The 23,955-nt window shown below is 39.9% G+C and overlaps 3 protein-coding genes across 5 annotated transcripts in view; all 3 read right to left on the bottom strand.

Annotated features, from left to right (window-relative positions):
• aqr (aquarius intron-binding spliceosomal factor) overlaps positions 1-11,878 on the bottom strand; it is a 49,886-nt gene extending 38,008 nt beyond the window's left edge. For all 3 annotated transcript variants that reach the window (XM_087175841.1, XM_023413256.2, XM_023413257.2), the window contains exons 1-15: positions 11,782-11,878; positions 11,217-11,321; positions 10,716-10,772; positions 10,357-10,397; positions 10,227-10,262; positions 10,017-10,137; positions 9,695-9,835; positions 8,923-8,991; positions 8,657-8,757; positions 8,467-8,543; positions 7,464-7,528; positions 5,006-5,122; positions 4,767-4,880; positions 4,425-4,528; positions 1,506-1,608 (exon numbers count right to left, since the gene is read on the bottom strand). In XM_087175841.1, the coding sequence (XP_087031967.1) occupies positions 1,506-1,608; positions 4,425-4,528; positions 4,767-4,880; positions 5,006-5,122; positions 7,464-7,528; positions 8,467-8,543; positions 8,657-8,757; positions 8,923-8,991; positions 9,695-9,835; positions 10,017-10,137; positions 10,227-10,262; positions 10,357-10,397; positions 10,716-10,772; positions 11,217-11,291 (1,221 nt within the window). In that variant the 5' untranslated portion in view covers positions 11,292-11,321; positions 11,782-11,878. The remainder of the gene's footprint in view (positions 1-1,505; positions 1,609-4,424; positions 4,529-4,766; positions 4,881-5,005; positions 5,123-7,463; positions 7,529-8,466; positions 8,544-8,656; positions 8,758-8,922; positions 8,992-9,694; positions 9,836-10,016; positions 10,138-10,226; positions 10,263-10,356; positions 10,398-10,715; positions 10,773-11,216; positions 11,322-11,781) is intronic.
• Positions 11,879-12,128: 250 nt separating this feature from the next.
• On the bottom strand, positions 12,129-16,207 carry LOC111660120 (uncharacterized). The gene is made up of 2 exons (XM_023413255.2): positions 16,101-16,207; positions 12,129-15,766 (listed from the first exon to the last, which is right to left on the bottom strand). Exon 2 carries the CDS (start codon positions 15,708-15,710, stop codon positions 12,342-12,344), a length of 3,369 nt encoding a protein of 1,122 aa, XP_023269023.1. The 5' UTR covers positions 15,711-15,766; positions 16,101-16,207; the 3' UTR covers positions 12,129-12,341.
• Positions 16,208-19,103: 2,896 nt separating this feature from the next.
• Positions 19,104-23,955, bottom strand: part of dph6 (diphthamine biosynthesis 6) — a 58,814-nt gene continuing 53,962 nt past the window's right edge. The window contains exon 15 of the mRNA XM_023413259.2: positions 19,104-20,941. Within this exon, the coding sequence (XP_023269027.1) occupies positions 20,823-20,941 (119 nt within the window). The 3' untranslated portion in view covers positions 19,104-20,822. The remainder of the gene's footprint in view (positions 20,942-23,955) is intronic.

Raw genomic sequence — 23,955 nt, 5'->3', positions numbered from 1 at the left:
TTAGGCTTTGACCCTAGCATTAACATTTCCATTTACTCATGTACCAGCCCAACTGAAATTTCGTTGTCGTGCACACAACCATCTTTTCCATTGTAACTTTACTCTTCTGGAAAAAGACATACATTACATGAATTACTTACTTTGTCAAGGGGAGTGATATCTGCTACTGAATACAAACCAGCTCATCTGCTCCACCAGAGGAGATAAAAAGCTTAAACCAGTATAACCCTGGCACTTGTGTAAAAGCAGTACTACCTCTCAGAAAGAACAGCTCTTCCTCCCTAAGTATTTTTGACTGTGTTCTCTGCAGCATGCATGATTGTTTTGCTACCGTGTGGCAGAGTTCTAGTCCTGTGGCCCCTTCCTATTAAACCCACTCGGTCAGAGATGTTGGTTGTTGGGGGCAACCTCAGGCGCACACAAATGAGTCCTCTGACATTGTGTCCTACAACAATCTAATCAGATAATTATGAAAAAGCTCTTCTCCATCGCTTCTCAGAGAGGACCTGCGGAGGGTCTGAGTGGGTAATTATGAATAACCGCAGGAAAAGCCTTGAAACACTCACTCTGATGAAGAGGTCTACAGCACATGTGTGAGTGTGTACTGGGGAGACTAGGACTGGACGAGGGACCAGCAGATTCCTGGAGGGGTTTTAAAAATGAAAATTGGGAGAACAAGGGATGGGGAACCAGAGAGTACAATAAAACTAGCTCCAGCCTTTCAAGGGATACTTTAAAAAAAAAAAAAAAAGGAAAAAAAGAAAAAGGCTCCCTATCTCATCAGCACTGTCTTCAATTTACCCCACGTCACACAAATGCCCACATAAAATAGTAATTGGATTAGAAAGCAAATTCAAGAGGGACTGGCAGTGAAGAGGGGATAGTATATGTATTCCAAGGTCAAGAGCTTAAATTAATGACTTCAAAATGAGAAACACAAAACCTATTATGCCGTAGCGCTGACTGGCCAGCTATTGCTCTGGAAAATAACTGTTCGCCAACACCGTTTGAAGGGGTGCCCCAATACCAATTATACATCTTTTATATCGCCAGTTGACAAGTACACAGCACAAGGCATTAATTCATTCCCTCATACAACTAAGCAATCTCTTTATAGTCAATTTAAAGAGGTCTGAGGCATTAAAGATGGCCTGGGATACATATTTTAATTTTGATTTAAAGAAAAACAACAGGACCATATTAAGAAGAAGAAACAACCTGTCTGGACTTACTTAAGATAGTACAAGTTCACAGTTGTAGGGTAAGGGATTAGACCAGTGCCCCCTTTTTCCATCAATATTAAACAGAGTAATATATGATTCTTTATTATCCAATACATTCCAGTGACGCCTCAGATTTTTATTGGTATGAAAGGTTTTACTTGACGGCTCTAAATGCTACAAACCAAAAAAAGAAGAAAAAAAAGGAAAATATCTTTGCCACTTTGGCTTAAAACCCAAATGCCTGCATAGACAATATAATAAAAGCCCTTACGCTGCACTTACCAACAGCTCAAGAAGAACTTCCTTCTCATAGGTGGTGTCTTTCCCTTCAGGCAGCTCTGGCAGCAGACATAGGTACGAGGCCACCTGGTGGAGCGTATTGGGACTACGGAGAAAGATGAGATAAACAAGTGGTTAGTCAGCTAGAATAGCAGCATTTGCAAATTACACATTTAGCTGACACACTTATCCAGAGAAGGGATGAAAATAAATCAGTTAGTTACTAATTACTAATTGCTGTCCGCAGCTAATGATGTGGTAATGACTGAAATGGTGAAGATTAAGATTACAACAAGGGTTAATCTGATGTCTACTAACATTACATGATGATGACAAACACATTCTGACTATATATCATCACTTTGGTACATCATATTTATAAAAAGAGATGATGTAAAGGTGTGTTTTCAGGACACCACCGACAACACTGTTCGAAGATACACAGCCTTATCAAATTCTTTGTGCTTGTTAGCACTGCGGCACAAAGCAATTCTTCTGTTTGCTTTGACTCTGCACTCCTGCTCTGTCAGCGTGTGTGTTAAGAGGTCGGGGCACACTGATGCGACAGGATTATGAAAATCAAAGCCCATCTCCGTCTCGGAAAGCTGAGGCGTGGCTCTCTGCATACAGACCTGTTTTAATCAGGCTGACACACTGTGACACAGGCAGGGTCTGGTACACAACGAAGGACAGGGCCTGGACACATTGTGACAGGACTGGACAGCCACACGTGGCACTGACAGACTATATTCGTGTATCTGCATGCATTTTGCTAGTTGTGATGCCACGCTTGGCCAGTGGGGTGGCAATTCTGCCAATGTTGCAGTTTGGTGGCCCAGTGGATGACCTGGCATAGGTCATGTGGACATTCCTTCCCTTAGCAACAAAATAACAGCAGCAAAACAACTTACTCTGAGTAATGGAGATGACTGGACCGGGTCATGACTGACAGCTGAGCCACTGGCAGGGTAAGATAAGGATGTGGACATAACAGAAACTGGTCCACAGAAAGTTTACTCCATAGCCTCAAGGCTGTCTAGATCCTTGTTTAGATTTTAGGTAAGTCATTAAATGGAAGCTATTAAGCTAATTTGGTGTGTAATTTCATCACAAAAATTACCAAAGACATTAACTAGTCAGGTAAGGGCCCTAATGAAACACAAGAAAAACACAACTATGACAAATGACTTTTCTAGTTGAGTAATCTGCTGAAAATTTAACTTTGCTCTTATTTTCGGATTTATTTTTTTCTTAGTCGCATAATATCCACAGGGTCAGAACCAGGATTCATTGAAAAGTGAATTTTTTAACACCTTTTCCAATGACACGACCTTGCTGAAGAACTAAGTCACAAAAGTAATTACACCAGTTATTTCAACATTTCCAGGAGTGATGACTATCTTCAATTGTTTCTAGAATTTCACAAAGTGATGCATACTCTTCAATCGGGTGTCATTTGTTTTTGGCCTGAAATGACATTCAACATGTTTTATGTAACTGGAAGAAGTATCTGTGTGTGACTGTGTATATGTGAGAGAATGGGTTTGTATATGTGTGGGCAGGCTATGCAATAATGCTGCATTTGTGTGTTTGGGGGACTTAGCGGATAAATTCAGAGCGGCGGGTGACTCGGAGCTAAGCCCATGGGTAGCGCAGCTGGAATAAACTGGCATTAGCATGAGTTGTTTGGATGAAAAGTGCCTCGTTAAATCTGATTGGCATATTTGGAGTTACCCAGGAGCTCCTTTGGTGACAGTTGTGGAGCAGGGAACAATACAATTCCAGCTATATTCAAAACCCTAATTCTGGGAAAAGGAGCAGAGCTTCTAGAAAGACATGAAATGGTTCAGCTAAGTCTTTACCTGATTCAGCTCAGATCGGCTCATAACCCTCTGCCTGACTCAAAGAAACTTAGTATGGGGTTTAAGCATTTATAATCCATTACAGAAGTTTAAAAGAGGTGATGGATATAGAAACATCGATTGCAAAGAGGAAATTTGTGCTGTCTCAACACGGCACCTCAGAGCAATCATGGCATATAAAGACATCACATACTGTACAAACAAACAAGTAATCAGTAACTCGCTCAAAGTGCGCTGATGATGGCTTACAGACCCTCTAAAGCTTGTGTCAGTAATTAAAAAAATTCATTATGATATCAAAAGCCAAGAAAGGTTAGAAACACTGAAGTAATTGCAAATTACAGATAAATCAATGTCTTTTCACTCTCCTTCACACACGTGTACGAGTTTAAAAAACCACACACTGGCCAATGCATCAAAGCGAGGGTGCTTTTTGGCTCTTTGGCAAGCTAATATGATCTGACAAACACAGCTGTTCAAAGAGTTTATTCTCAAGCCACTGCAAATCGATTAAATTAATGAGGCGTGCCCCTCTCTCTGGCTGGTACCAGCTGGCTGTTCAAGGGCTTACTAGCTGCCATTTAGCAGGGAAGTCAGGCAGCAACGATGGTCTGATGCTATCTTGCAACACAGGACCAAGATGGGTACAGGTTTGCATGTGTACCTGTACTTTTACTGAGACTTGTGTGTTTTGTTGGTCAGAAGAATTCTTTATAAGTCATAGGTCAGATCAGTGTACCTCCTTCTCTACTAGTTTGCTGGGGGGCTTGTTGCTGTGAACCTTTAAACCAAGGACAGTGCTTTTAGAGAAAACTAGTGCAGTCATGCATGAGGCAAAATGGTACAACGCAAACAAAGGTGAGCCACCTCTAAGTACATATGTAGTACATTTACACATCAGAAAGCTAAAACAACACTCTTGCTAAAGCAGTTTTATTATTAACAGGTCACTGTAATTTTACTCAGTCCAATCATGCATAACCTCGCACCACATACCTCCATCTGTGCACTGATTAACAGCAAGTTCATTTCATGATTCATTTCGGATGTTTTGGTTTACCTGAGATGCCCAAAGTGTTTGGTCAAGGATTCTCGAGTGTCTACTGCGGCAACGCTCGACAGAGCAAAGTCCTGCAACTCTGGGAAATGAGCAAAGGCTGCCCTCTGCAAGACAGAAAACAGATAGTAAAACCTTGATGAATAAATACATCGCATACAATATTAACATTATTACGTAGACTACCAGACACATGTAAAGTTGGGCAATGGTTAAGCATTTTTGATACACTTCACTAAGTCACAATTACAGATCAGTCCAACAGTATGGTAGGAGCATATAAGGCCATACTTGTTGGCTAACATACAACATTACACGTTTGTCTGCACTCGTACACATCTTTACCTGCAGAGAGGTGATTCTGTCATAGTGTAGAGTAGTCATCTCTTTCTGCGTCAGAGCATTTCCTGTCTGGTCATTGATCTCAAAGCCTGTGTAGAACTTCAGCATGTCCAACAACTACGGAGGTGACAGCACAAGGGCACGAAAATGAGAGCAGGGTTGATTTTACTCTTAAAACGCATGTACACAATCATTTCGGGAGTACATGCATATATATATTTTATCGTTTATGTGTGTCATACCTGGCAGAAGAGGTGTCCCTCCTTCTCTCTGTGGGTGAGGCTGGACAGGTGGCAGCTGACCACCAAGTGAGAGTCATCCAACACTGTATTAAACCAACGCCTGGTGGGCAGCAGGGCCTGGACACACAGAGTACTATGTTTAAGCACTGGGCTAAATGCTTACAGTTGTGCTTAACTGACCTAAAAGTAGCACAAATGCATATAAGTGGAATGCATTTTGTACAAAAACATGTGAGAAAAAAGCTGGTTCAGTACAAGGGACAAAATAACTGAAGGTAAACAGACTGGATTTGTTAGATTTGAAGCAAAAATGATCTGATATCCCTCCACCACAGAAAAAAGGAATGTGGTATTGTATAAACTGACACCTCTCAGGGGTCAAAAGAATCAATTCATCCAACAAAAAGCACAGTTCCGAGAATCAGGACCATGATCATCCATACATCTTATTGATCTATAGTCTTTTCTTGTCTTGAGGTTGTTTTGAAACATATGATAGAGAGAGACAATACGGCAAACTGACAGTGAGATGTGAAGACAACAGGGGGAAAACTGGCACAGCTACTTCTATAGCCATTATTTATTTGCTTGTTGTAGCATAGGAACCTGACATGAAGGCAAAAACAGAGGAAATCTGTCAAAATGAAGTAACAGGGGTGTTTTGGTAGGAATATTACAAAGAAACACTGAACATGTTGATGAACTGAATGAGAGGATGATTGGTGCCCACATAACAAAAAGAAGTCTGTCACACTGTAAAGGCTGTAAGAGAAGAACTGCCCAGAGAAAGAAATAAGCATTGTGAAATAGTATATGGAATGGGATATTGAAATGCAAAACACCAAGAAAATGAAATATCTATCTTTCTATTCATTGAAAACTGATCTTCAAAAGGCAGCAGGTGCAGCACGTGATACCTAAACACTGAGAGCAGATACCTTTATATCCAACAGCCATCTTTGATCTCAACACAGCCCTGACAGCCAGCATAAAACAGGCATGGAAATGGGGATCTTTTTTTCCCCTGCATTAATTTTCAGGTCGTCATCAGAGAGGGGAAGTATGGATTTCAGGCGACTGAGGCTTTGTAAAAGGATAGTGCTAAAGGACAGGAGATGTCTCTAGAGACAGTCAGCTGGCCGGCCACTAGCCGCTGCCAGGAACAGCAAGGCCGGCCTGTCAGCAGACAGCCAGATGAAATCTATTGAGCTCCCTTGCTAGTAAGAGGAGATTTGCAAAGGCAGCAGGAGCAACAATCTTACATGACATTGTGTCTTCACTCCAGATAGTCAACCACATCGGCAAGGTTGCCTCCCTGAAACACTGTCAAAATCCATTTTCCTTATATATGGTTATATACAGTATATGCTCAACATAGTTCGGAAACGTTCCTCATCTTTATGATCTGCGTATTTCATCAACCTAAAAATGTTAAGTCTTACACTATACCTGATGTAACTGACGTGTAAACCCTTGCAACAAAAACTGGTATGTACTCAGCTCAGGTCTACATGGTAAAAGGATCATTTGTCTTGTAACGCAAACCTGTTTCTGACCAACACTGTATAGGGGCAACACGGAAAATGTTTGCACATTTGAGTGGAGCTGCATAACAACAAAGAGAAAATAAAAGGTGAACATTGTGTAATTGTACAATCTCAATTCTCCATTCAAACTGTTATATATTTTTTAACAGCATGAATGCAGATACATTTGAATATTTAAAAAAAAAAAAATACTGATCATAGTAAAAAAAATTGTTGTTATGTAGATGCAGCTCTACTAAAATCTGTGCTAAACATCTGTATTAATCCACTGCATTTCACAAGACGTTCTTCAGATATTTAGGCAACAGCACGTAAATGAAGAATTGAAGGTGAAACATTTGATATTGAATTTAGACCTATGTGTTAATTGAAAAAAGTCATAATAACACCATACACCATACAAAAATAATATGAACTATTGTTCCTTTAAACACAGGGATTATTCTCATATCCAAATGTAAAACATACACTGCACATTATCCTACACCTTATACCACATGTCGAGAGCCAGCATGCTGAAAATAACCTATCTCACCGATCAAAGACTAATGTTTCAAATCCTGCATAGCTTTGCAGACAGCAATGACAGAGACGCATTCGGGGAGCTAAGACTGGACATTTATCCACTGTCTGTTGACCTGAGTTAGCTATAAACCTGAAGGACAAAAGGCAAATGAGCTCTGCAGAACACCACTACACCACTTCGTTCATCAGGGTACCATGATTAAGCAAATATACTGTAGACCTATACTCTTGTAGTGTACATACGGAGTGAAAATTAGTTTCTGACTGGACTGTGTCAAGACTGAGTGAATCATATTTCACTGTAATGATTTTTATCATGAGAAAGTTCAAATAGAACAACTTCATATTTACTGAATAAGGTCATGAAATGAGAGGCTGTGTCTTACCTCCAAATCAATCATGAGTTCAATGAATCTCTCACAATAATGTACTTTGTCCATGGATACAGTCTCTGTGGAAAAGGAAGGAAGATCATAGAGGTTAGCGTTTCACTTTAGATCAGGAGAATGCATGTTCTCAATGACAAATGCAATCTGACAGACAAGCAGACATGACTATATGAACATACAAAGCCGAAACAAGATGGGGAGCGCTGAGATGTAACAGTGGAAAGGAGGTTGTGTAGTTATCACCAAGGACATGAGGACAGCAAACGCATGTGGACAACACCAAGGTGCCATGCTGAGTGTGTGAGCCTCACTAAGAGATACTGCTTTGCCAGCACAGCAGCATGCTGGGACCTCATTCCTCATTAAGCATGTTGGTGTGCTTGCTTGTGTGTGTGCACTTAAAGTTGAGGCATGCGGCAAGTATTAGAGTGATGTGTCTCCTGCTGGTCTTTAGAGTATAATCTACCCTGTCAGGTTTGAATTCTACCTAAACACACAAATACACATGGTCTGTTTTTAGCATTCAGGTGGGGGGCCTCTGTGTCGGCCTGCATTACAACATAATAGTCAGTGCCAGTGGCTTCATGGCAGCTGGAGCACGTGCTCCTTCAGCAGCTGCACGACTCAGAAAGAAAAGAGTGGTAGAACTGAGATACTGACGAAAATATTGTGTTTCATACAGCCCTGGTTATAAGAGACGTGCTCTCTGACACTGTAAAAGCTCTAGAAAAGCCTGAGTACATTAATCATACTGGGAAAGGTCACAAGAGCACATGCAAAAACCTGTTTTGAGACCAAAGTCACAGGAAGAATCACCCAGGATCATTAATTTTAGTCAGTATTTGAAGGTGCAATTCAAAACCGGGGATGCACATTTTTTTATTAAAAGACAGAAAAATCCAATGGCCATTCTTCTTGCTGAAGGAATTCCATGTTAAATAGTTGTGCACAATAACACTATGACATCCCAAAGGAAATAAAAGTATTTTTTCCTGTTTACCTGAGGTCGGAATTGACATGAGAATTCCAAGAAATTTTTTAATCAGAGCTGAGAGGAAGGTCCTCTCTTTTTTGGCCCTGAGGAAGACACAAAAAATAAAGTCAGAAAGAGTTAAAAAACCCATAGGGTGCAACAAATCATTTTCTAGTCTGTTTAAATCTGAACACACAAGAAAAGAAAAGAAAATTACTGCTCAGCTGCGTCAGCATCCATCTTATCGAATTTCTTCTTTATTAGATTCCAGAACTTCTGCAGCTTTGGAACTTTTTTCAGCTCGTGTTGAAGTCTTGACTGCAAACATGACAGAAACAAATCAGTATTGTCTATTTTATCTACGAATTAGTGTTATAGCAAAGAAGTAATTCTTTCCAATTAAGTTATCAAACAAAGTAATTACTTTGTGTGAACCAATAACCACCAGAAAAACTTAATTAGGGTAATAGGTTGACATCTTACTGGTAAGAGGCACATCCACATAGGCAGAGAGATGAGCTGCTGCACCTGTTCTCTGATCAAATCTACCTCCTGGGAGGGACATGCACAGAGAGAAAGAGTGAGAGAAGGTGGGAGTTGTCAAAATGTATTGCATATGACAGATTTTTATTACACTTCAGCCCATAATAAAAGTTTGCAACTAAAATATTTAGAGGCCTTTATAAGATACACTCAAAGTGCAGCAGGTTATCACAGCAGATTTTAAAGTGAGACATCTGCAGTGCTTCCCAGTGGTTTAATGCGGCTGTAGAAGATACAGATGGGTGTGTGTTGACCCAAGTTGTGCTGCCTAGTCCACTACTGCCACCTAGTGGACATTACAAACAATTACCTTAATTTCCACATACATAGTATCTTTACCAACAAGGCCTTTGGTGTTGCTACCATTAATAAGCAAAACCCTGTTTATTTAAATTGTCATTCCAATAACTTAAAGTCATATTTAGAGTAACAACAACATTTATATGATATAATAAAAATTATTCAGTTGAGGGGTTCATATTACAGCAGCTGCTCTTTGCATTCATGGTGCTGTGATAAGAGATGTAGAATCTTTTAAGAGAAAACATGCTACTTCAAACCATGTAAATATTGTAATCAGAATATAGAATGATGACTCAAACATTCTCATTTATCCTGCGTGCAGAAGAATAACACCCCCAGACATGACCAAAAGTACTCATTTCTCCAGTGGGTAAGTCAAGAAATTGGATATCAGTGTAGTGGTTCTAACCAGACTGTTGAAGCAGTGGTCCAAGAAGACCAGCAGCACGGTTTGTTCCTTCAGAGTGAGGCCAGCCTCCTCGCCTGTCAACACAGCTTCCATCACGCATTTGAAGAAGAAAGGGAAGTGGCTGGGCTCCTTCTTGAACACCTGATATACACCATACAACAGAAAGGATTGTTGTAAATTGTTGTAAAAAGCCATCAGTTTGAATGGCAGCTGTGTAACTAGTGAATATAGTGTTCAAGTAACAAATAAGGTCTCCGCAGAACTTGGGTCACCATGCAATGACAATTAGTCTAAACTTAGATAAGTACTGGATTCTTTTTACCTCCCAAGCTGGGACATTCTCTCTGAACTTCTCATTGACGATACAACAGATGGACATGAGGTAAGCATTGCTGGACACCTCAGGAGTGTAGTTCACCCATAGATAGTTTTCGAGGTACTGGCTGAAAGAATAAGAAAAATAATTTGAGAATCTTTTCATTTGATGGCTACTTAATAAATAGTGGGTATAAGAGGAAGTGAAATATCTCACCTGAACTCAAGCAGCATAATTTTTCTGATGGCAAATCTGAAAATATACAGGAAAGACAACAGAGTAAAATATGAAATGTATAGTGGAGAAAGAAGGCAGTTCAAGTTCAAGATGCTATATATTCACTTACTTGGACTTTAGAATCTCTTTTTCATAGACATCTTCCATCACCTAAACAAACAGCAAAGAAAGTTACTATTTTTAGGGTTTAGGGAAACACAGAAGACCCCCACCACAATCCTAAAAACATAACGTGTGTTTGTCTGTTCAGATTGAGTTCACTGACTGGTAAAAGCAGAACTTTACATATCTTTACCAGTTAACTGTATGAAACCAAATTATTAAAAGACATTTTAGTTAGAACCAAGACACATGTACCTAACACTATTATAAACACAGTATAACACTGCCCCACAATTGTAAAAGTAGTTCAACCACAAAAATCAAACATATTTACACATCTAAGATACATCAATGCATATAGCTCACCTTAGGGTCAAATGGTAGTTTATTCTTTGCATGAGGAGCCCAATATTTATTAGCCAACTGGAAACAAGGAATAAGAAAAATATTAAATCTTAGTAAGCATGGCAGCGTGAACATACAAAAGTAGTTGTTACAAATAATGCATTACAATGTGGTGTAATCCTAAAAGCTTAACAAGATGCATACTTTTTGGTTTAATACAAATCATATAACTATCTAAAGAAAGACAAAAAAATCTAACTTAGACTCTTTTCTAGACTGAACATTATGTGATCCACAGCGCAAATACTCAAGTCCTCTATCACAGGTACAGTCCTCCTATTTGACCCCAGCTTCCCACCCCACACATACAGTAAGGACTTTTTAACCTAAAAGGACATGGAGTATCTTCTACACAAGTACAATTAAGGTTCACTTCAGCATAAAAACAGCATGGAAAACATCTTTCAAAGCACAAAGCTCGACCACATATGTAGTTTACCGCACACGGACAATGTAAATTACCTGTGTGACATATTCAGCATTAATCTGAGACACAGATGGAGCTGCAGCCTTTTTAGCGGGCGTTTCTTTCTCCATGGTTGACTCCGCAAGCAGCTACACTGGCGACTGTGAGAAAAAGAGTAGCAAAAAAATCAATTCATTGTTTGAACGATGCTATAGCCAACCACCGAAACAAACAAGCTATGAATATGGCTATTTGTACAGAATTTCTGGCTATAAAAATGTGGGACAACGAAGCTATACGAAAGTATAGTGCTGAGAAAGTTAGCTGGCTAGGTTTCAAAGTTCCACAGGTTAAGTTATGTAGTAAAGAAAAGTGAAATATGCAGGGTTTTAAATAGTATGATAATTGCGAATCGCTGCTTTTTGCATCTACAACATAATATTAAAATAGTGATGTACAATACTAAAATTAGTAAACGGTAGCTTTTTCACACTATCAGGTGATGAGCTAAGCTAATTAGCTAGTGATACAAATATACAATTTACTCAAATAGTTCTTGGTAATATCGGTACACACAGCCCCGTGGCTTACACAAATATATAATAATATAAGCTCACTAACCTTTATTTGTTTTTCAGCATAAGTGAAGCGCCGTGAGAAGGTTCGTTACGCATGTACACAACCAAACGCGCTGTATGCGACTAACTTCCTAAATGGGTCCGTCTCTAAAATCGTCCCCGGGTACAGGGTACATCTATGCCGTTCCGTTCCCGTTTAATATTTTTCAAAACAATGACAACTCTTCACTATGGGGAAAACGCATACTGAATAATAGTAATAAAAAAGGTACAAGAAAAAAAAAAATCGAAAATATAGAACAGTAGTCTAATTTGTTATGTAAATAGTGGAGAATATAACTAAATACAAAGTTTTCTTTTATTAAGTGTTAAGTCAAGCAACTCAGACTATTATTTTCAAGTATTTATTTTTGAGGATTGTTTTACTGTACAACCAGAATAAACTGAACAAGATTCACTGCAAATATCAAATAAAACAAGCTTTAAAATATACCTATTACACACTTGACATACATACATACAAACAAACATATTGACAAATTGTGATCATAATAAATACCATTTTACACAAAAAAACAAACATCTCATGGTAACATATGATTATCAATGAATCAGTCTATGTGTTCTGACATGTGCTGACTGTGTGAAAGTTTTGCCACAAATGTCACACTTAAATGGCCTCTGACCTGTGTGGATAAGATAATGCCTCTTAAGTTTAGAGGGAGTGACAAAATTTTTTAAACAAATGTCACAATTCTTCTGGGCTGACTCTGTCATCTTAGGCTGAACATTAGTTGAACAAAGATGTTCCTTAAGATCATTTTTGCTCTTAAAATTTTTAGTGCACTTGTCACATTCAAACACAGTTAGTGGTTCACACCAGTACTCATCTGGAAAATCTGCATGGGTTTGATTCTCATCCACAGAACTCACAAGTTCATCACTGACCAGCTTGTTGCTATCTGAAATAGCTCTAAACCCTTTATGTTGACATGGTATTTCTACATTAGGTGCATTAACCTCATACTGATGTGACAAAAGTGGAGCTGCCATGTTTTGATTTTGGACAAGCTTATTTATTTCAAAAGCAAGCTCAGAGGGAAATGAATAACTGTAATGGTCTGTAGGATGATCATAACTTTCTGTAGCTTGACTGTCATTTTCTCTCTGTTTCTTCTGTAATTCGTTATTCTCCTCTTGTAAACCTCCTTCTGGTACTGCCAGCCATTCAGTGTCTATTGCCTCTTTGCAATAAGATAAATCTCCATCAGGAAAAGAGTTATGAGCAACACTGGTATACTCTGGCTCTGTCTGCTCTCTTATTGCATCCACATTGAAATCTGTACATTCAGTCAGGTTTTCAATGCATTCATCTTGGGGATGGTTGGTATTTATCATTTCTCTGTGGTCATAATCTGAGATCTTGTTAACTTGCCTGCATCTCTGCTCATGAACTTTTAGATGACCATGCTGTGTGAAGGTTTTGCTGCACAAAGTACATTTATATGGCCTTATTCCAAAGTGAGTGACCAAGTGCCTTGAGAGCTTATATGGAGAAGCAAAGTTCTTACAGCATATTCGGCATATGTGAAGTTTCTTTGTCTTACAAGTATGACTTTTAGTGTTTGTCTTAAAGGCACTGTTCACTTTTGTGACAGGTATTTCACACCTGGAACAGAGCAGCGCACCTTCTCCTTTACTTACAGCACTATCAAAAACTGAATGTGCAGTGGCTGTGTTCGCAGACTTTTTCTGTGATGGGATACGAACAGTGATCCTTGGGTAAACCTGGTGTTGACTATTCATTTTCAGTTTTCTGTTGTTCACCTGTTGATTGACTGATTTGGATGGTTTCCTCTTACAGTGTATCCTTTCATGGGTTTTCAGATGTGAGGCTTGCCTAAAAGCTTTTCCACACGTAGGACACTGAAATGGTTTCAAGCCAGTGTGTACCATCTCATGCCTTTGTAATTTAGAGACACTAGCAAAACACTTTAAACACTGAAAGCACTTGTGTTGTACATTGCCTGGATTTTGCATTGATTTAGCAGTCTGTGTCCTTTTCACATTCACTTTAGAAACCTCATTTGTCTTTGAGGTATGTGGCAACAATTTGTTCTCTGATTCTCTCTTGTCGTTATTCTGAACAGTCACTATAGAAGGGGTCTCAACCAGGTGTTTCACAGAGATGATATCTCTGCCAGTCTGTGTCTCATCATCCTTTTTATGTACCAACATCTCCTGGATTGGGACGTCTGCCGCAGTCCTCGTGTTAAACCCACTTATGCGTGAAGGTGGCCGATTGATATATAGTGATCGCTGTTTCTGATATCTGGACCACAGGTGAGTGCGACAATGGACCCTCAAGTGAGTTTTCTGCCGAAATCTCTTCCCGCATATCTCACATCCAAAGGGCCTTTGTCCAGTATGAGTCATCATGTGCCTCTGAAGTTTTGATCCAGATGGAAAACATTTTGAACATGTATGGCACTGATGTAAAGTGTTAATTCTCTGCTGCTTACTGGTAGCATGGTAGGTTTCCCTCTGCTGTTCTGCTGATGCAATTAACACAGTCTCCTGAGGTGAAGAGTCATTGCAATTTTCGCTCCATGTTTCTGGTTTAACAATGATGTCCAAGTCAATGGGGTGTGCAAGACTACGTTTAGCTAAACATTTTGTTGCTTCCGAATCTGACATTTTCACATAACTACTGTTTTGCACAGAAGTAGGACTTCCCAATTCTTTTTGGTTCATATGAATTTTATGATGACGTATTAAATTAACTTCCAACCGAAAGGATCTTTTGCAGATCATACACTGGAATGGTTTAATATCTTTTTGTGTCAAGTATTGCGGCTCTTCACCTGTAATATAACAAGTACCTTGACACTGACTGCTTGTATTTAATGGTTGTTCTGGTTTTACGATTGCATCCAACTTAATTCCAGCCTTGTTCAGGTCCTGCACAGTATTTACACTTATTTTACATTGTAGCTTCAGTTCCACTGATGAATTCACAGGAATGTGATGACTGCTGGGTTGTTGAAGTGATGACCTAAGCTGTAGAATTGAGGTCTGACTGTCATTACAAAGCCTCTGTCTTTTCCTTGCGCTGATTGCAGAAAGTGAACATTTATTTGCTGTGCTTAAGTGGGATTTCAAGTGTGCCTTTTGTCTAAAGGCTTTCCAGCAGATTGTACATGAGTATGGTTTCTGGCCTGTATGAATAAGAAAATGTCTTTGTAATTTGGATGGTGAACAAAAGGTTTTAAGACATTTAGGACACTGGTGTTTCAGAGTCATTTTGCTTGTACTGGAGTTCAGTTCTTGTGACTGCATGCACACCTTCAAACAGGCCTTCTTAGAAAAAGTCGGGCCCCGCTGAAATGGTTTTGGTTTGTTATGAGTTGGTAAATGAATCCAAAGCTGAAGAGATGAACTAAATGACTTCAAGCAGACTTTGCAGGTGTGTCCATTGTAGGTTTTGCATACAGATGTGTCCACATTTGCAGAATGAACCTGAACCTGATACTGATGTGTTGGATCCATATCAGATGAGATACTGCTCTGGGTCACTGAGCTATTATTTACATGTGGCTTCTTTTTGGGGGGATTTCCAGTCTCCGACAAAGGAAGAAAAACGTTGTGAGTTACAGATCCGCTTTTCCATTCTGACTGGGAGGCCACTGATGACATCATAGTGTAATTACTGCTGCCATGTGTGCTCATTCCCACAGCTGGTTTATCACATTTTAGTTGTTGGTTATTTGTTAAAATGCCATCCCGTAGACTGCCTGTTGGAAGCCGTGAATGATGGACTTTAACCAAGTGTATTTTCAAATGCCCTGACTGCGTGAAGGCTTTTCCACAGATATCACAGAAGAAGGGCTTCTGGCCAGTATGGATGACATGATGTCTCTGAAGTTTATACGGTGAAGGGAAAGATTTTGGACAAACAGGGCACTGATGCATTTTCAAGTCACCTCGTTAGTGATTTCTTCTCCCAATGGGTGGTCTTCTTACTAGGCCTAGGGCAAAGCATAAGGCATAAAAATTCAAAGCAAGGAAGGATTAACTCTCAGTAGTGCAACTGACAATTTACAATAGAAAACATTACTGCAATAATACGACTAACCTCACTTTAAATAACATGTAAATAATGTATGTTTTGTGTAACCAAAATTACATATCAAAAATGTCAACAATATATTACTGTAATGAAACTGTACAAAAATCATACGTATAACTGACATTATACGCTAATAACACAAAGGCGTTGACAACAAAACAAAAAATTTGCAGCAAACGTCGAAACTAGCTAACAACCCTTGCTTTGCTCATGTATAGGTCAAGAACACTTACTATATACGTTTAGAGGCCTTTTACAACGAATGTATCCATTATCAGTTGACAATGTGTGTTTCGTATTTAGCTGTCTTGCTAACGATGTCACAATCGCTGACGTCAAGACGGCAGCAAACAATGTGCGTCCCTCAAAATGTACGGCGGGAAACAAAGATCTTTAGTTCCTATCCATGACAGATCCTGCGAATGTGAGGAGACATCAAAGATCCTATATACACATCATGTTGATGTTGTTTTAGTGGTGTCTATTTTTCAGATTGAAGAGATCGACGAATTATGCCATTGTAACACTAAGTCTACCCAAAGCATAATATTATAAAGACACTTGCAACCAAAACACGTTGAACAGAAAACAGCTATTTCCTGAATCAAAAAAGTATCAAAAATAAACTCAGGAAAAACTCAGGAATTAGCCTACATGGTTTATAGCCTATATCAAACCTTGCTCTCCAGAAATTGTCAATTTTATTGTAGGCCTACTCATACCTCTGTGAAAATTTGCCTGTGGCCAGAAAACTTTAAACACCTGGTATTACCTACTGTAATACAAAATGCATGACTTTGGACTGCAAATGTTCAAAATGCCTATAATGACGTACTTAATTTGCAACTTAACCAACTACAGCCTTAAACATCAAATTGGTTGGGCCTTTCACACAGTCACAGTCATAAAGTAGTATTCATTACATAGCTAATTAAATCACATTAGATTTTAGTGTTTAGGTTGATATTGCAATCACATTCCATTTTATAAACGGGGGAAAGATGTATATAGTCCTTTATGACATTCATGTCACAAAATATACTGTACATCATGAGAGCATTGTATGGTCTATATAAAATATGGTGTGGTATAATGTAAAATGTAAATACGTGCAACATATACAGTTTACATGTTCAGAGGGCTCCAAAAGTGGTATGCCATCTGAAAGTAATATCCACATGGGCTGGGATATTTGGCGTGTTGGAGAAAGGTAGTGATGTTATACCAGTGTTGTAAGCAACAGGCGGAGGCTGATTTGCAATCCCCTTCGCCTGTAAACTGAGGGTTTCTCTAGTTTGACATGTATGGCCTTGTTCACTATTCATTTAAATCATCTGTTCCTACTGATATGTTTATTTTGGTTCACGAACCTCTGTTTCTTATTCTTTAAATTGATACAGAGCACTTTTGAGTCCAAAGTCAATGGGTTTGCTCTTCTATTTTGAGAGATGTTTGTGTTGTTTGGTTTTCCCAAGGTACATATTCTATACCTATGATACACTGCCTCCGTGTTTTGGCAAGTTTGACAAATAAAGGAATATCATGTTTTCACAAATTCTGTGTTACTTGTCAGGGGTTACAATATGACAATACGATTCTATTTTGTGTTGAGTCTAGAAGTAGGTTTTTGGTGTGGTGTTTGGTTTGTGACCATAGTTTAGTCTAACGAAACCCAGGCAGTGTTCTTTTTCTATGGGTTTAGCCTCAGTGTTTCAAGTTATTTTTAGGATATTTGATATTCTTGTAGGTAGTGGATGACGAGACTAAAAAAAGAAATGGTGTGGGAGGGGTTTCTATGTACCTTGGGCTCTTTCAAAGATACTGCAGAGTCCAGGAGAGCCAAAAGGTATTTCATACTGTGATCAATTTCTAGTCAAGTAGAAGTGAAACTGATAAGTCAACTGACAAAAAATTAATCACTTCCAATGCTGCTGATTAAGTTGTTAAACATTTGCTGATTTCAGCTTCTTGAAAGTGAGGATTTGTTGCTTTTTTTTTCCATGTAGCTATAAATTGAATATATTTGGATTTTGGACTGTTGGTCCCACAAAAGCAGCAACACTAGCAGCCCTACTGTCAAACAAATGGAACATTCCATCTAGGTGTTATAGTGCAGGGCCCTGGTACACTAACACCTGCTTGGTTATTGTAAATGATATTATTTACATCTTTATTTACATCGTGCTTTTCTTCCTACACATATAACACAGAAAATGGAGAAAGGTGTGTAGCGAAATCAAATCTTGTTTACAAAGAATTTTCTCCAAATTTCACTTAAGGAACTTGACTTCCTTCTTCACAACAGATAAATTAAGCCATCTCTTAAATTCTAGTTCTAATGGTGCTTGGATTAATTCATAAATGATTGCACTCAGGATATGACTAAAAATACTGTACAAGTTGAACTGAAAGCGCTGATGCGTTTAAGTGGCACTGTTTATGTTGGCCACAAGAGGGCGGCAGACACCACTGAATAGCATGTGATGGCTTACCAGTTAAGCAGATAAAGCAAGTTTCATGAAGTCAGTGCTATGACCAGAAAGACATGCTTTCACAATACACCAGGAGAATAAAACAAAACATTATGAAACAAGTGATTCAAACCTAAAAACAAACAAAACCACAGTCACTGGGGCAAACAGAACACAGTGTCAGAAGGCGTCTTGTGCAGCGAGGTTGCTCCTGAGCTAAGCTCCCCTACTGTAGCCCACTGCTATGGGGAAAGAGAGTCACACACATCAGCCTGGTTAGCCCTGAGGAAGAAACACGGAGTTAAAGTCCATGTGCGAGGCCACAATGACAAGGGCCGCAGGCTGGTACACTGCACACAAAGGACAATGTTAGCCACAACAGCTAGTTTGTTTGGAGAGTGGTTGCAGGTCAGCTTTGTAAAAAATGTACATTTGACAAAACACATGAGAAAACCAAATGTCACCCTGTCTTTTCTCATTTTGTGAAGAAAAACAGAGTAAAGGACACAAAGAAATGTGTCTGCCATAGGCCATCACATTGGCTCTGATGAGGGTGTGATGATGTACTCGTGGCTTTGCCTGTGTTTGTATGAAAACATGCCAGCTGAAAGACAGCACGTAATGTTTACAGAGTGATCGACAAGTGGTTGTTGTGCAATGAATTTTAGCAGCAGATCTCCTCTGTGTTCCTGAAATGCTGCGTCTTGTATTTTCTTGAAATTTAACTGATGTTCCACAATGGAAAAAAGCACACGAACTCAAAACTCAATAAAGAGAATTTTAATAGTAAAATTAAATTTAGCACTCACATATAACTGAAACAGCTGATATGTGTTGTGCGTTGTTTCTTAGTCAAAACCATTTCTCAATCTTCTCTGTAAACCAGTGTTTATATGGGAATACTGCTGAACATGCACATTTGCTCAGCAAAGTCTGGTTTGACAACTGCCTTACTTTGCATTTACTTTGCATCTGTTACACACATTCTGATATTTAGGAAACCAAGACAATTGACAAAGAAAACATTTTTCGTTTTTTATTCTTTGGATATGTGTATGTCATTGCCAAATCTGTGACAAACACTGAAACATAAACAAATATTTGTGAATGAAATTTATTGGTGTTTACTTAATTTATCTGTAGAAATACATGATAAAAAGTACTTTGTTTAGAAAAATACCTATATCTTAGTGCTGATTTGACAGCTGCATCATTCAAAAATTCAGAATCTCCCACTGGTGGGGCCCATTAAAACCAAACAGGTAAACATTAACACACACTGTATATTTATGGGGCATTGGCTTGCTCGCTCTCATAAATAATTGCTTGTTTGTGTTTTCCAACCCTCAATGAAAATCTTCAGGCTCCATTGGCTGCCTCTATTGTTCAATTTTTGATAACAACAATCAAAACAACATTGAGGTGGGTGAAGATCAATAACCCACTCCACCCTCCTGCCATCACAAGCGCGATGAAGGGAATAGCCGGAGTGAAGATGCATTCCAACTCAGATCATCAATACGGTTCATGATCTTTGAGAAAAGAAATGTTCCAGGAGCAATGGTTAATGGTGTTATTTTCTTCCCACATCGTCAACTGACACCCCCCCCAACACACACGTGCATGCACGCACGCACGCACACACACACACACACACACACACACACACACGCACACACACACACACACACACACACACACACACACTGCCCTGCAGCTGTGTGTGGTAGCGTCCCTCTCCTATTAACCAGGCTGCCTTAGAATCAATAGAAAACATAAAGAGGCTTAATCTTTTCAGGTACTCGGTGCTGATTGCCTATTACACAATAATAACACACCTTGAATCCCATGGACCATGAGAGGGAAAAACACAGTCACCTCATCCACACATTACACACAGCCACAAAGCAGTCACACAGTAAATCTATAGGTTTACAACTGAACAGATGGTGTCAACGGTGGCGCTAGGCCTTTATGAGGGGTGTTAGCTAGCGTGCTAAGAGAAATTCCACCAGAAACAGTAGGATTCAGGGGATATAATTTATCGCCTCATGGAATGATACACTGCTACTGTCTCCTTTTGTAGACTATGGTCTCTAGTGTTCTGGTATGCAGACTTAGGTTATAGAAGTTCCATAGGACTTCTCTCCAAGGCAGAGTAACAGCTGCTGCAGTCTACAACTCCAGTGGAGGACACAGTGGATTACTGGCCTGAGTTCTGGGGTGTGAAGTGAAATAAACACATCCTCCAAACCACACACCATCAAAACCACTTGGAGACAGACGCAGCTTTGCATTTCAACAATCAGCTGCAATAAACATTCAACATTAATGAGCAGTTATGCAGTTTTTTCTTCTCCACATTGACTGATGTCCTGTTGTAAGTCATTAGGTGTTGGGCTGTCAGTCGCTCCTCCAGAAAAGCCCCACTGAATTCCAGTGCTGTGGATGACTGGAGTCTGGTTGTTGACTCTGGCTGTGTTTCTATAAACTGAGCCAGCAGGACAGGTGGAGGATCTGGGAGTCAGGCAAGTCCAGGACTGGAACCAGGGCCACGGACGGACTGGACTCTTCTAGACAGCTTCTTAAACTTTCTTCAAGTCCTGACAGGTAGAGAATGGGAGAGAGATAAGGTGATGAAGGCAAATTAAGACTGAGGAGTAAGTTTCATGAGAACTTTACCTGGTTTTTGGACACTAGGTTCTGTCCCACTGGGGCCATCCCAGGGCAGAAGCTTCACTTAACCCTTCGACCGGGTAACATGGGCCTATTTACAAATTATTGGCATTCTTAAACCCTTGGCAGATTGCAAACCCCCAAATTCAACTCCCTGCAGTGCAGACATATGGTCAGCAAGGACAGAACACAAAGCTACCCCTCCCAAACCTGCACAAAGCCATACACAAGCAAACACACACTGACACAGAAGAAGAAGGGGGGGGCGCAACCCTGCCATGCCCCTTTGGACAATTGAGCAGCTTGTTGGGGCGATCTAGTGGAATGGATCCTTCCTCTGCTCCTGTTGTGCTGGGATGTTAAGAAGCTGTGTTGGGACTGCTGCTCAGCTTTACTGGAGCTGAGAGATGCTGTGTGTGTGTGTGTGTGTGTGTGTGTGGCCGGACTACAGACGGACAGTGGACATGTGAGAATTCATTGAGCATCTCAGAGCCTGGTCTTGATGACAGGCTGTCTATTTAGCAGCAGCCCGCTGGGATGTTGCCTCTTCCCCTCTTCTACTCTGTGCACTAATTGGTCACAAGTGTTCCTGTCTCATGGTTGACTGTCCTCCCTTATTTCTTCTCATTTAACAGCACGTTGGATGGGACTTGGGTGTGGTCACTGTGATCTGGCATGGTCATAATACAGTTAAACATCTGGGAAAGCATACTGTATCACAATCGTTTCTATAAGCGTTGGTCTCTTTACATTCACAATGCCATCTGCCTAATATGAGGCAAGTCAAAATGTAATTCCTGACCAGTTATCTTGAGTCTCAGTGGACAAACACAAACTAGTCCTCTTTCAATAACATCCACTAGTACTGCAGTACTGCTGTCTGACATCTACGTGAACTTGTAGAGAGAGAAATCAGGAGAGAGAGGTTTGAAGAGCAGTTCAGCACAATTTAATAAGCCTCATTCTCTTTCATTTTAAGCACACGCAGCATGCCAAACATCCTTACAAAGAGCCCACACACCCTAATTAGCTAATATGCGCTACAGCTTAAAATGCCCCCACTGAACACAGGCCTTTTTTAGAGGGCATTAAAAGCCTAAATATGTGTTATCAGAGCATGTGGTGCACCCTGGGAAGCAGGATCCTCTGGAGATGGCTAGCTGACAACTGAACGAGCTAGGGAGATCACAGACGGGATGGTTTTTATTAAGAGAAGAAACACACCCTTCATCACACCTTGCTCACTAAGCCTGTTTTATGTCAGGATGTTTTAATCTTTGTACTAACAGATAGGAAATAATTGCACTCTCTCTTTGAGAGTCTCTTTCAGTGTCTGTGTACACAGACATGCCTGCTTATGCATGGATGAGAGACACAAGGGGGGTGAAGGTGACTTGAGTGACCATGCAATTTTGTGTTTTTTTTTTTTTTTTGGTCTATGTGAGTTAAAAGCGAGTAATTAGACAGACCGCTTTGCTCCAATCCCTTTAAATTCTTCTGTAAAATCACCCAAAATCCTATGAGCACTTCCCATCACACATCATCCCCTGGTCTCTCAGCCCCCCTTTGGGCTACATGGGGAGCCCCATTGAGAGGCCCAGTGGACAGAGGCAGTAAGATTCAAAAGCCATCACATTAGCAATGGGATGGAACTAAACCATCTACCCAAGAGGACCAGCCATTATTCTGCTTCACAGCAACACACAGGGAGCTGAAAAGGCTGCTGTTAAATCTCTGTGTTTTCAAAACCAAAGCATTACTAATGCCCACAACACCCTTTTATGTTAAACATCAACAGCCATTTATTGTTTGAACTGATAAATATATAAATATTGTAAGACTAAGTGAATAGAAGAAGGGGTCTCAGTAAAGGTTGCGGTAAAAAGGAGAGAAAAAGGGGATTCCTGTGTGGCATAGCTGATGCCTGCTGGGCTTGTGGGGCTTTTAAGCAGTGGCCAAGGCCCAGAGCCAGTGGTTTTTAGTTGTGCTACACTGACTTCCAAACTGGTCAAATTAACCGGTAAACGAGGTGGTAATTAGCAAGTGCTGGCTCATGAAAATTGTTCATTTAGTCCAAGGAGAATGAACAAAGAGGCTAAGGGGCTGGGTGTGTGCAATGGCGCCACAGAGAAACAGAAAACTTCACCTCACCTTTCTGTAAAGCAGCTATAATCAATAACTATATATTACACACACATGACCACTTGCATGTGAAAGGAGTTGCTGATAATGACAAACCCTCAGAGAATTATCGCACCTCACTGCACTTTTCCTTGGCTCTACAGAGCTTTACAGTGTGTTTTAGCTCAGTTTTGGCGTTGCAGCTCACAACTTTAGTGTTTTGGTTCCGTTTCACTGCACTCAAAGGGCTATTTTCAGAAGCAGCAGCTAGCTGTTTATTAGCGAAAATATATAAAAAAAAAACCAAGCAAACAAAAAAACACTACCTGTCCACCACCAAATAGCAGACAGTTAGCAGCCGGGTGATAATCACACTGGAAAATTTCGCTGTTGCATTTTACTCACTAATGCAAATGTGGCGCTGTATCTGCTCTATGTGTGATTGCAAAACTATTTGCTAGCAAGTTTGGCCTCTAATTGTATAATGTTTCAATGTCGTGTTCCCAAGCCTGTTGTCAAATATCACTTATTGCAGTTTTAAGTATTGGAGGTTCCCTGGTGTTTTATATTTTGAGTATTTATAAGCAAAAAGATCAAAACATTCAGATCAATACCTGCTGTGTAAAATAATGGATTCCCAATAACATTATTTAGTCCCTTCTCTAAAAGCTGAGGTTCTGGTTGAGTTACAAGGGCCTATCTTTGAGGGAACCTTTCTATCGTAAGTAACAAGTTGAGACAAGATGTTTAAAGGTTTCATTTGGAACATATGTCTTGTCTTTCAGCTGTGAATCCTAACGCAAGTAACCGAAGGAGGGGG

This window comes from Seriola lalandi, unplaced genomic scaffold (genome assembly GCF_002814215.2).
Source record: "Seriola lalandi dorsalis isolate HSWRI2012SDOR001 ecotype SW California unplaced genomic scaffold, Sedor1 jcf7180002054508, whole genome shotgun sequence".
NCBI classification, from domain to species: Eukaryota; Metazoa; Chordata; class Actinopteri; order Carangiformes; family Carangidae; genus Seriola; species Seriola lalandi.
The sequence above is the reverse complement of the archived record's forward strand: the minus strand, read 5'-3'. Positions and strand labels throughout refer to the sequence as shown.